This window comes from Teleopsis dalmanni, chromosome X, assembly GCF_002237135.1.
Source record: "Teleopsis dalmanni isolate 2A chromosome X, ASM223713v2, whole genome shotgun sequence".
Lineage (NCBI taxonomy): Eukaryota > Metazoa > Arthropoda > Insecta > Diptera > Diopsidae > Teleopsis > Teleopsis dalmanni.
Window position 1 is genome coordinate 62,265,335 of NC_051848.1, and position 14,113 is coordinate 62,279,447.

Genomic DNA, 14,113 nt, shown 5'->3' on the forward strand with positions numbered 1-14,113 from the left:
CATAACCAGCTTAACTCCAAAGTTTTTCTGAGCATTAGTGCTCACACAAAATTTATACAATATTTACTACACGAATGCAAAAACTGAACGTTACAGCAAATTTTATCTTTTCTCATGATAAGGTGAGTATACTCACTGATTAATACCACTCGAGTAAATGATAAATATTTGTGAGTACTTCTGTTTGTACACTACTCTACTTAGAAAATTGTTTAAACTCATGTGTGATGATTTTCGTTAACGAGAATAGTTGTTAGACATATATGTGGTGAGTATGATTGTACGCATTCATATTCACCACACAAGTAATGTATAAGGAAAAAGTATATACCAACATTAGTTGCTCTTTATGAGCACCCTTTAAGTATATATATTATGACTATTTGCATTTCTTTGCTGACTACATTTACTAGACATCCCATAAATAATAAAATATGCATTTAACTGGTAACAAGTCAAAAACTGCAAAATTTGACGTAACAATCATATAGTATTGAATACCTGTAACAAAATGTTACGCTCCGTTGTGGTTATTTTAAGACATGAAAATATTACAATTTTAGTTAAAAAATTTTTAAAATACACGTATTCTAATTTGAAATCTGTTACATTAAAAATATTTATATATACAAGAATACAAACTATAAAGTTTGGAATTAAAAGAGTTGTCATAGAAATCATTACAATACAAATCGCATTTTAAATGTCGAGCCATCAACAAATCGAAATATTACATGAAATATATATAAATAACCCGATTGACGGCAAATGCCATAATCGTATAAGGATAAAATTAGATACTATGTAAATGAAGTTAGGTTTTTCTTATTAGTTTTCTTATAATTATTTATAATATTTATGTTTTATATATTATAAATTATTGAAAATGTTAATTTTGTAAATGTAAATATAACCTAAATTTAATAAAAAGAATACTACTACTACTATATATAAATAATATTAAAAGTCATGACAATATTTTATCAAAATGACAATTTTCTAAATCGCCCATATGTTATGAATAGCAATACGCATTTATTATTCCCATTAAAGAAAGTCCTTATGAAATACTCTTTGGTAAAAGTTGTTGAATTTTTTCTAATGCCCTACAGCAGTCAGAAGATGTCAAACACATTGATGGCGACTTGAACCTGCAGCCACTCAAGCTTGTGTGCAAAATTTAATTTTCAAGCGAATTTTCTCAATAATGGATGAATTCGCTTGTTTGCATATTTTTAATATTCGGAAAAAAAACTTAATTAAAACAGTATTTATAAACAAAATTTCCTATATTTTTAATATTATTACATTTTTATTAATATATAATTTATTATTTATTTGTTACTGGGCTTAGGTTGTTTATTTAACACATAAATTTAAAAAATTGTTTTTTATTTTTTTTTAAAATACATTATTAATATATTTATTAATTATTTAAATGAACGAAGAAAATAAAAAAATTTTTTTATTATTTTACTTTAAATCATATCACCAAATAAATCGTAACACCAAATTTGTACAAAATGATTATCCAAGTATACAAATGTCCGTGCATAGAAACAAGATGTCAAAACATATAACTTATTTATATATATATATATAGCAGAAAACGCAGTTGTCTATATATTATTATGTATATTATGATTTGTGAAAAACCATGTACATGTAAGAAGGGTTTTTCTCAAAATATTTTATTGTCAATATTCGAATACATATGTTACTTTGCGAAAATGTAACAACAGGAATAAAAGAAAAAAGCAATACTTGATCTTAACGCAGGTAACACTGCATAATCATTTATTTTACAAAAAACCCATATTGTATTTTACCTGAATACCTCTACTGTTTTAAATTTGTTAACAATAAGCAGGCAATAAAAATATATCACAACCTGTTTGCTGTACATATGAATGTATATATGTATGTACATATATTAAATTTTAAAAATTAAAGTTTGTAACTAAAATTAATATATGAAAACTGTACAATAGAGAAATTTAAGTGTTATTTTGATATACATATGTAAGACTTATTACTCTATTCAACAGAAAAACAATAATAAAAAAATTAGAATGTTAAAATAATATATTTTACAAACAAAAATCTCTTAATTTTAATATTAAAAATTTTTATTTATAATTATTTTAATAGAATTGTATAATAGAGATGTTTAAATATTAAATATGATTTTTCGTTTGTTGGTAAAATAATAATAATTTGTCATAAAAATTCCGTATGCAATGTACAATATAATATAGATATATGAATGCCATTTTGAGAATATTATTTAGTACAATATTTACAACAAGTAAGCATGTATGTATAGTGTATTTATAACACATTGTTATACCAATGATGTCTTGTTAATAGCTTTAGAAACACTCAAACGTTAACTTAGGTAAGACTAAAAGTTAAAATTTTTTGCTTTTACTCAGATCTTAGAGTCATTTGTAATATTTAGGTATTGCATATGATCAACAAATTCTATGACAAAATTCAAGCATTTGTTGGGCATTTTAGAGTGATACATCGGTTGCTAATATACCTACAAACGAGTAACAATAGTTTTCCAGATATAGCTTGTATTCGATGTTATCGGCGATAATGTCTGACCGTCTGTAGGGCATGCGTTACTATATGCAGAGTTGTATTTTAGTTAGAAACTGGAAATATTTAAGATATTTATACTTATTATTGTTCAATTACTGTTAATAGATTTTTATAGATAAATTTAGAAATTTTGTGTGTTATGTTTTAATAAATTCAACATGTATATTCTCTTATTTTTGCTGCATGCACATTGTTAACCATTATTTCTATATGTTGATGCAAACCAGCCTTAATTGTGACAGACAAAAGTATTATTTCTACATATATACAAAAATATGTATTATTTTTCAACACTATTTTTTTTATTTTTAAAGCTTAATAATAAATAATAAATAAAATCTTATATTATTTAAATTATATAAAAATATGTCAATATAAATACAAAATTTGAACTTCTAGCGCCATCTATTGTGATGATTTCGTTTAATATGTTGGTACGAGTTTGACATACAGTACTACCAACATAACATCGCAAAATGCGAAATGACTCAAAATTTGGCAAGATGGAGCCTTTCGCTTGGTTTTAGTAAATCAGTATCAGCACGTGTATAAAAAGTGCCAAAAAATTGTCGAGAAATGTTAGTATAATTGGTGTTATTAATTTATTAAATATAATTTGTGTAAAATTTAGTTAACGCTGCAAGTGATAAGTATATATTTAATGAAATTGGTGTTATAATAATCGAGTAAAATGAAGTTAAAAATATTAGGGGATTACTACCCAAGTTATTTGTCGTTTGCAAGATACTGTCGACTGGAAAAAAAAAAAAATGTAGACACTTTGATATAACAAAAACATCTTAAAATTTGTAACAATTTGTAAATAATTTAATATCGGTTCTAAGAGTTTTATTTTTTTTTTGAAAAAACCAAAAGTGAATCTAAATAAATTATATATATTTTGAAATGTCTGAATTTGTACAAAGATCAGAAGTACAAAAGCAGAGCAGTTTGTGAAGTTAAAAATTCTAGTTAAACATACTTTCTATTTGAAATGTGATAATATCAAGCTGTGTGAATTTCGTATATTAATTTTTATAACTTTAATTAGAAAATCTCTATAGGAATGTAAATGACTAATCAAATTTGCGAAAGTAGCGACATTTGATTGTGTGGAGAAATCATATACTTTAGCTTCGTCAAAAGAACAAAATCAAATTTACCGCATTCAACTATGTCGCCTTTTACGCTGTTGGTTTAATAATATCTAATTATTTGTGTAAAATATTTTGGAAAAGAATTTGCTTTAAATGCTTAACAACAAGTCATTAGAACTTTTTGGAGTTCTTTTAGTTTTTTTAAATATCTATTTTATGTTGGCCAAAACAAAGAACTAAGCTTCCTTGATTTTCCCCTTTTTCAATCTGCATGATTTGTGCCGGCAAGTGTCATTCACTGATACACTGACACGTGTTAACGGAATCTCCGCCTTAAAAAAATTATGAAAAAATGATAGCGATGAATGAATTTTTAACAGAAGTTTCTAGACAAACAAAATATTAATATTGATATTGATGTTGACAATTAGCTGGACTCTGCTAAAGTACTATATTCAAGATATCGTTTTAACTTATAGTGAAATTGATGCTAAAAAAAATTTTTTTTTTTGGTCTTGCGTTCTGTTGCGTCATATTATTTACATATTAAAATGTAGTAAGCGCATTCGCAAAGGTCAATCGGTCCGAGTGTTTATTAAATTTTTCTCTAAGAAATGTTAGTAGAGAGACCGAATGCGTTTGTTATAATATAGTAAACCAAAAAACGAATTGATAAAATCGTGGTGTTTGGCAAATTTTTTATTTATGAATAAAACAACTATTACCAAAAGTATTAAAATAATAATATTTTAAATCGATTCATTCAATTATTTAAAAACTAGCGCTAGTGGTGCAAGTTTCTATAATTTTGTTATCAATATTGTTGTATGTTTTGTTTGAACTTGCATTAATTTTGAAATCAACAATATTTTTGAATGTATTTAACATCACAATTTGTGTTTTTCTTTTTTTTGTTAATGTAATAATTCCTGAACTATAATAAATTCCTAGAATTTAATATAAAGAATTCCTAAAAAAAAACACTAGAGTTAGTGTTGAAAAATTACTTTTGTACTTCAACCGGCTTTAATATTGAGTTATCCCAACCTTTTTTTTTTTTTTTCTTTATCATTTGCATTGTTTGGTTGTTGTTTTTAGTTTACTCAATCTCGCAAATGGGGATGCAAGTAAAATTTGAGTAAAATTGAAATTACTACGGCTTATAGCTGAGCTAGGTACCAACTACCAACGTTTGTGTGTGAGCATGCCCATGAATTTTGCTTGAACACACGCTCAAACATTTAGATTTACCGCTTACAACACCCTGTTAGTTATCTGTCATTGTACTTACGTCGTTACTAGTGTTTCAATACTATCGTCTCGTAGTGAATTTAATTACGTTCATATTCTTGCATATCTTACCGTGTTTTAGAAGCGGTGCAACGAAGTTGAACATACGAACGCTGTGGTATATGCGTAATCGTTCTCAGTTCGATAAGTTTGTCTTGAGCGTGCACAAGTGAATTTTTGTTCGGCTAAATTTTATTGTTTAACGTTTGTGATTATTTAAAAAGAAAAGAAAAGAAAACCTTCTGTTTTAACGTGAATATGTAAATATCTTAATTAGTTTTAACTTTATTTATATAAACAAATATATATTGCAATTCTATTTTTTTTTTTTTTTGGGAAATTTTTTTTGTTTTTTTTTTTACTAAATATTTCAATATTTACAGGGATGAACGAAATGATATAACTCATGAAGGACCTGCTGGTATGGATCCGGAGGGTGTAATTGAATCAACTTGGCACGAGGTTTATGATAACTTTGATGACATGAATTTGCGTGAAGAACTTTTGCGCGGTATTTATGGTTATGGTTTCGAAAAGCCATCTGCAATTCAACAACGCGCAATCATACCCTGCGTTAAAGGGCGTGATGTTATTGCTCAAGCGCAATCTGGTAAGTCCGATTTCCCGAATGCTAAATACGAAGACCTAATACCTAGGTGCTAGGTTAATAGTGTTTTGAAATGCTTGCGCGTCGACGCAATAAAAATTTCATATTTATTAAAAACAAATTATATTACAATTAATAATTATTATTTAATCTCAAATATTGTGACAAAAATGGCTTCTCCATTTTATGTAAACATGTGCGGCCTTACCGGCTAATCATTTTTAATGTAAAAATATTATTGTGCAAAACAAAAAGAAAAGGGATATCATCCGATATTTATTTGTTTTCATAAAATTGATTTAACGATGCTCTAAATGTAAACTAAACTGTCGAAAACGCTTAGCGCACATTTTAGTGGTTAAGGTAAACAAAATATTGCAAAGTTAAGCGTGTTTCATATGTACACTTAAAAAAATATTGACTAGTAAATATTGAATGTGTCTTTTGTTTATATATATATATATATGTATATATATAAACGCGCTAAAATTAGTCAATATATAACTTTTTTTTTTTAATAAGATTTTAAAAACTAATATATATATATATATTGCCACTGATATTTCGACTATTGGCTATGTAGTTGTTGCTGTACGCAGGGATCTGCTTATGTAGTCGTTTTTCCGAGTACTTGCCGGTACTTGTTCGTCAATGAGTAACTTCGGGACGTAAGCGCCGTTATTCTTAAAACAATATTTCAATAATAATCTATATTATTGTTGTTGTTATAAGTGCGTAAATGTGATTGTGTAGTCTGAACAGAACTTATTTCTCGACGAGTGACTCCCGGAAATAGACGCGGCCATTATTGCAAAAATATTTCCACAATAGTCTGTATTGTTATTTGTTATTATAAGCGCAAGAATGTGCTTGTATAGTCGCTTTTCCGAGTACTGACCGGTACTTGTGCGTCTATGAGTGACTCCGAAACGTAGACGCGGTCATTCATAAAACGATATTTCGACAATTGTCTATATTGTTGTGTTTATTGTTATAAGCCGCGAGAATGAGCTTATGTAGTCATTTTTCCGAGTACTTGCCGGTACTTGTTTGTCTATGAGCGACTCCGAGACAATTGTCTATATTGATGTGTTTGTTGTTGTAAGCCGCGTGAATGTGCTTGTATAGTCGCTTTTCCGAGTACTGATCGGTACTTGTTCGTCTGTGAGTAACCTCGAGACGTAGACGCGGGTATTATTAAAACGATATTTCAATGTCCTATGTTGTAATTGTAAGCAGTGAGAATGTGTTTGTGTAGTCTGAACAGAATTTATTTTTCGACGCATAGGTCCGAGAAGTAAACGTAACCATTATTGCAATAATAGTCTATATCTATACAAATTACATACAATTAGTTTCTTGATTTTAATGTTTTGCAAACCTATTTATATTATTTTTTGTTAGCCATTACTAATATTTAATTATTAGTTTAAATAATTATATTATATTGAGGTAATAGCTATAATGTCTTTATAAATCCGTTTTTTTTTATTTTAACTAACAAAAAAAGCAAAAGTATTACATGTACTCATATTCTTTATATAAAATAAACGTTTCTTTTATTTAATAATTTTAGGTACTGGTAAAACCGCTACCTTCTCGATCGCTATTTTACAACAAATCGATACGTCCATTCGCGAGTGTCAAGCTTTGATTTTGGCTCCCACTCGAGAATTAGCAACTCAAATTCAACGTGTTGTTATGGCGCTTGGTGAGTACATGAAGGTACATTCCCATGCTTGTATAGGCGGAACAAATGTTCGTGAGGATGCACGCACTTTGGAATCTGGTTGTCATATCGTTGTTGGTACACCCGGTCGTGTATCTGATATGATCAATCGCAAGGTGTTACGTACAAGCAACATCAAATTGTTCGTCTTGGATGAGGCTGATGAAATGCTTTCGCGTGGTTTTAAGGATCAAATCCAAGATGTCTTTAGAATGCTTCCTACGGATGTTCAAGTCATTTTACTATCTGCCACAATGCCGCCAGATGTTTTGGAAGTTAGTCGTTGTTTCATGCGTGATCCAGTTAGCATTTTGGTTAAAAAGGAAGAGCTTACATTAGAAGGTATCAAACAATTTTATGTAAATGTTAAACAAGAAAACTGGAAGTTGGGTACCTTATGTGATTTATATGATACGCTTTCCATTACTCAATCGGTTATTTTCTGCAACACTCGCCGCAAGGTAAGTAACACAAACTTTATTATAAAAAAAACTTGAACTAACAAAAAAAAAATTTAATATATACGTACCAATCTTCAAGAAAATATAAGTTTCTTGTACAGATTTTCTATAGAATATAATCTATAATTTACAATAATTAAATAAACATTTGTGGGCATCAAAAAATTTAATATATATGTGCCTTTAATAGAATATTAGTTCCTTGTATAGATCTTCTGTCAGCTATTGAATTCATCATTTGTTTATGGATTAAAATAATAATTCTTAATGAATGTTTAAATTATTTAACGTAGAATGCAAACAAGCTTGGTAAAATATAAAAAGATAAATTTTTTCCAGTATACATTATATAACAGTATTCATATCCATATCAACATACGTTACAAAGGTCATTCACACAAAGCAAATGTCTGTCTTTAGTCTGTCTGTCTATTTTTGTTGATCTGAACTTTCTACCGAATCTAAAAAGTATGTTAAGAAATTTTTGCTGTGCTGTGATATGAATTCATAAATCCGTTTGTTGATTTTCTCCCCATATTCCCCCCGTCAGGATCTATAAAATAGATAACATGAAAGGAATTGCAAAAACGTATTAGGATGTGGTGGTAGTGTGAGATTATTTAGAAGTAAAAATAAATTGGGGATGGGTGGTTCAACGCGAAGAAGCCTAGCCACTTCTATGGTGCGGGTCCAAAGTCGTTTATTATGTTTTTTTTTTTTTATTTAATTCCATATTTTCAATATATTACATTTTAATAATAAACACTTATTCAACCTTAATAAACTATCTGATGTGGTTTACCACCTACCAGTCGTTGGTTCTGACTTCTTCTGTAACACCTTGATAAGTAAACGCATTTGCGCCTTGCTTCGCTATTATAATAGTGGATCATAGTCTGTAAATGGAAGTTTTTCTTGTATTTTTACACATATTACGGTAATATTAAATTATTACTTTTGGGAATATATTGAAAAATTATATGTTGTAATAGTTTTGCTCTCTCAAAGCAAAATACTACTTTCTAAAGTTGTCTTATTTATACAAATATGTTTAAACGTCCATCTGTCAATCGATATTATAAACTGAATGTAACTCTAGTTTCCCCCTAACAAACATTTAAATTGAAACCTTTTGTTATTGCTTATAAATACAAATTTTTTATATTTGCTCTTCTGTGAATAATACTGATCTTTATAATATACTTTTAAGGTTGATCAACTAACTCAGGAAATGACTAATCATAATTTCACTGTTTCTGCAATGCATGGTGATATGGAGCAACGTGATCGAGAGGTTATCATGAAACAATTCCGCTCAGGTTCTTCTCGCGTCCTGATTACTACTGATTTATTAGCTCGTGGTATTGATGTGCAACAAGTTTCGCTTGTTATCAACTATGATTTACCATCAAATCGCGAAAATTACATTCACAGGTTAGATAAATTATAATATAATCAAAAGTGTAATTAATATTATTATAAATCATATCCTTTACAGAATTGGTCGTGGTGGACGTTTTGGTCGTAAGGGTGTCGCTATAAATTTCATCACTGATGAAGATCGACGTATCCTTAAGGATATTGAACAATTTTACCATACAACTATTGAAGAAATGCCAGCTAATATAGCTGATCTTATATAAGAGAATCCAGAAAACCTGATCATTTATAAAAAAATAATAAAAACAAAGTAGAAACATCAGCTTTTAGCTTTTTCTAAATTTACTATTATGAAATTATATATATACATATAACAATGAAATAATTTTATTATGAGAATAAAAAGCTAAAAACAAATACAATATTGCTATTTTGTTGCCAATACATTAAAACATAAGGTGAAAAAAAACAAACGGAATAAGAAAAATGTGAAAGAAAGGCGTTTGCTATCTTATCTATATCTGGACAATTTACTACACTGATGTGGCAATGCAAAGATGCCTGCTTTTATAGCATGGGACCTGCATGTGAAGTTCCTTTGGGAAGTGTCGAACGATACTTGGTCGTCGCTGGTGATGAGTGGCTCCGGGACATAGACTCGGCCGTTCTTGGAACCGTAGAAACTAATTGGAGAGCATAGGCTGTAAGCCGCAACTAAAAACTTACTGGTTTCCGCATGAGGATTGATCCCTATGTCATAAGGCGCCAAACAAATAAAGCACGCAAAATTTATTTTAAATAATGGCTACATTATAATATCTTAAAGTTATAACAGTTATATTGACCTTAAGCCCGCTGGCACACAATACTTAATTCTTATCATATGTAAATGTTACGGTAATTTGTCATCATATCGCTGATATATTATTAACCGGAAATTTGTATGTCAACTGTATACTTATGGAAATGGCTTGTATTTACTTAAAAAAAAATGCAAGTCCCTTAACCGTATAAGGTTTGATAAGGCCTTGCGAGCGCAGCATACAAACGATTTTTCATTTCTTCTTCTCTATCTGTAACATTATTATCCCAGTTTTCTAATGTAGCGGTATATGGATCTATAATCTTCCCATTCTACAGATAATACCGTATTGTTTTCTTCATTCTTTACGATGAAGTTTAGAACGTCTGTCATAAATTATATAAAGTAGGTAGAAGTGAGGTGACTGTAGCTTTGCAATGAATAATATAACTGAATGTTCATATATGATCTAATGTTTTCCAGTTTTACTGTCATAGACTAGTTAGAAGTAAATGGACTCTATATAGATCTTAATAAACTATAGTATATTGGTAAACGTTAGTTTCCAAATAGAAAAAAACACAGATTAAAGTTGTTGTTGTTGTAGTAACCCGCTGGGACCTGTAAGCAGATAAACATGAAAGGAAACACAAGACGATTACATGAGTAGGGAATGGGAAAGATTGGGAGACAAGGGGAAGAGGAGAAAGGATGAGGAAGAGGGATAAGGAATGTATATGAACTTTCATCCTGGATCCAGGTGGAGAAATCTAGCCACTTCAATGGGGTGAGTCCAAAGGTTAATTGGACGAAGATTAGTGTGTGCCGAAGGACATGAAAACAGATGGGCGACGTCATGGGGAGAAGCGCTGCAGTTAGGGCACACGTTTTGGATGGACGTATTTATGCGAGACAAGTAACTGTTTAGCACTCGGCTATATCACAGATTAAAGTCAGAACAAATGCTTAAAGTACCTTGACATCCATGTTCACGTGTAAACATATTATCTATATTATTGTGGATAATAGTTGTATATATAGTTAGATATCTCCTATTTGTATTGACTATTGCCGTTTTCATTGATTGTTCACATTTTTTATAGATTTATTTTTTAGATATAAGGACTTCTTTAAGGCTTTTTGGGAGGTGTCGAACGACACTTGGTCATCGCTGGCGACGAGTGGCTCCGGGACGTAGATCCGGCCGTTCTTGAAAACAGCATATATTGTCACTATGATCACATTTACTTTACAAATTTATGTGAGGTGAACTGTCTGTAATATTACTTTTACAAACTAAATTTGAAACATACGCTGAAGACGTTGCGTTCGTATGATCGAAAACAGACAGAATATAACCACTAAAGTGAGTAACAATTTTAAACTAGAGAAAGATATATTGTTGATGTTAGTAGACTCATATCGCATTTGTGACTCAATTTCTACATAAGAGACTATCAGAACTTGAGAAATCAAACTAAAAAAGAAATGAATATTTTGGAAGAGATATCTAGCTTAGCAAGCCCTTAAATCTCCTAAAGGTTATAACATTTTCGAACCAAAAGTGGTGCTTCGAACACAAACACATTCAAAAGTTAAATTCAATTATATTTGCTCGTCTAGCAGAAACAAATTAGGATTTCATGAACCTTTCTTTATCAACGCATCTTTAAATTAAGTGATGAAAGGAAATCCCCACAAAGGTCAATGATATTTTGAATGAGTATGTTAGGAAAACATTTTGTCACTGATACTGTAGTATAATGAGATATATTAGCTAACTAATTATTTATAATCAGTATGAACATTACATTTACTAAATGAAGGAAATATATCAGGTTACAGTAATCAGAACTGTCACGGCAAATTTACCGTAACAGGCATTGGACGTCTAGTATGTTGTTTTGATATTAAGCTTAAAAGAAGTTAGACTAGAAATAGAATTGTATTTACATTTACAGGCAAATGTACATGAGTTGTTTCAAAACATTTTTATATATAAATATATGTACATATATGCAGAAATGCTAGCCATTTGCTGTTCCAATAAATCCAAAAGCCAAGTAAATAGATACCCGTCGAGAAACAGCGGAGATCGACACCATGAAAAAAACTCCATAATATTTTTAGTAATCGATCCACTTCACATTGTCCATGTTATTAATAAATGTTATTAATGTCGCAATAAACGACTTGACGATATTGAAGAGCAAAATTTAATGAATAATGGTATAACTAGAGTGCAGCACAGTTTCATAGAAATTCCATTATGTAGGTGCTTAACTACATTGACGTCATATGTATATATGTGTATCGCATATCACATTGTGCACGAAGTTTTTAGAAGTACTTGATAACAGAATCAAAAATTTTTAAACTCTGAAAATGATTGCAGATATATTGACAAAAGACCTGTCAGCACCCGGCCACAGTATCTGCACTGCTGTGCTAGGAATACAGATAATAAAAGGAAAGTGAGATATCATTAGAGAGTGGGTTGAGCATGAAATAGATAATGAGACTAAATTTGTATGCGGGTCGACTAGACGTGTTTCCATTGAGGCCTTGTAATATAAAATTTGCGTAGTATTTTTGGCAAAATATTAATAAAACTTTTATTATAAATGTGTGACGGACTCTTGACCACACACAAGTTCACAACTGACCATTTATAAGATCAAAAAAAATATCATTCATTTTTTTATAATCAAAGACAGAGAGAAAATGAGTAAACTATGCGAATGTTTATATTTGTATATATACATGTATGCTTTGAAGGTTTATTACTTTATTGTATGTGTTTAGAAAATATATGTAGTGTATAAATTAGTCACCAGGTCTCAATATACATATACATGTATGTGCGATTTTAATTAGTATTAATACAATTAAAAAGAGAAAAGTCTGTTTTGGTTGCGCTGGAATGTTAATGTCCTATATTCAATTTGTTATGGTACAATTGTTATGGTACCAATTTTTTTACTATATAGAAAATATTTTTACTATATAGAAAATTTTTTTTATTTGCAAAATTTTTAAAATTTTGGAATTAAAAAATATAAATACTTATATTTCCGAATTATTTTGTTTTTCAGATTATTTATAATTATTCGCAGAATAAAATGTTTATTAGAATGGTAGAGTAGACGAGGGACAGAGATAGCAAGCATTTCATGGCACATCGCACTTTTGTTTAAATCATAATTACAAATAAAACATATTGGCAGTTACTTATATATATAAATATAAGGCTCTGAATCTAAAAACTTAAAAATATGTATATGGGAATATTGTATACTATATCCCAAATAATAGATACAAAACAGATAATTTAAGCTGTAAACACCTTTAATTCCTTAAAATACTTTCAATAAGTCATTCATATATGTAATTGCTTTTGCACTATTATTATTATTTTATAAAATTAATTGAAGATGTGTAAAATTAATTAGTTAAATTATTAATCTATAAGAAAAAAACTTTTTTCATTTATATGTTGGTCGCCATTTTATAATGACTCCATTTTATTATAATAGATAGCTGTGGTGGAAAAGAAATCGAACATATAGGGGAATATATTATGAGTCATTGTGTGTTCATTTTACTGCAATGAAAGTAGATTAATACACATTTGTCTACTGTGGTGAATATAATACAATAATTGTACCCAACTAATAGAGAAACTAATTAACTATGATTTAGTGGTTGATAACTTATAAATTGTGATTTAATATAAAAATTGCATTAAGATTTTATTTTTATCGCTTTTAGACCAAATCCACATAAAAAATTTATTTTTTTTATAATTAACACCAATAAAAATATATTATTAATTTCTTTATTTATTTTTATAAACATAACATTAATTTCTAGATTAATAATAATATAATTTATTAACAAAATATTATTTTTTGTACTAATAATAGTGTAAATATTTTTTTACTTTTAGTAAATATTTGTCCCAAGGAAAAAATGCTAGAAATTAAAAGTAACCATGAAGTAAGGAAAACATGTTTGTAATTATAAATAAAGTCAAAGTAATAAACAACGATAAAGAACACATATTTTTATTTACATTTAATGGTAAGTTGCAATCTATGATAAAATAATAAAGATAAAAACGCATATATTTCTCCA

General features: G+C 29.0%; 1 protein-coding gene across 2 annotated transcripts; it reads left to right on the plus strand.

Annotated features, from left to right (window-relative positions):
- The first annotated feature begins 3,087 nt into the window (after window positions 1–3,087).
- LOC119687360 (eukaryotic initiation factor 4A) lies at window positions 3,088–9,593 on the plus strand. Of its 2 annotated transcripts, none has more exons than XM_038101649.1 (5): window positions 3,088–3,188; window positions 5,381–5,607; window positions 7,181–7,794; window positions 9,005–9,228; window positions 9,293–9,593. In XM_038101649.1, coding segments are annotated over exons 1-5 (1,212 nt in total). In that variant the 5' UTR covers window positions 3,088–3,186; the 3' UTR covers window positions 9,438–9,593. The 2 variants fall into 2 exon arrangements, with proteins under 2 accessions (XP_037957577.1, XP_037957578.1); XM_038101650.1 differs by lacking the exon at window positions 3,088–3,188 and adding an exon at window positions 5,107–5,257.
- The last annotated feature ends 4,520 nt before the right edge of the window (window positions 9,594–14,113 follow it).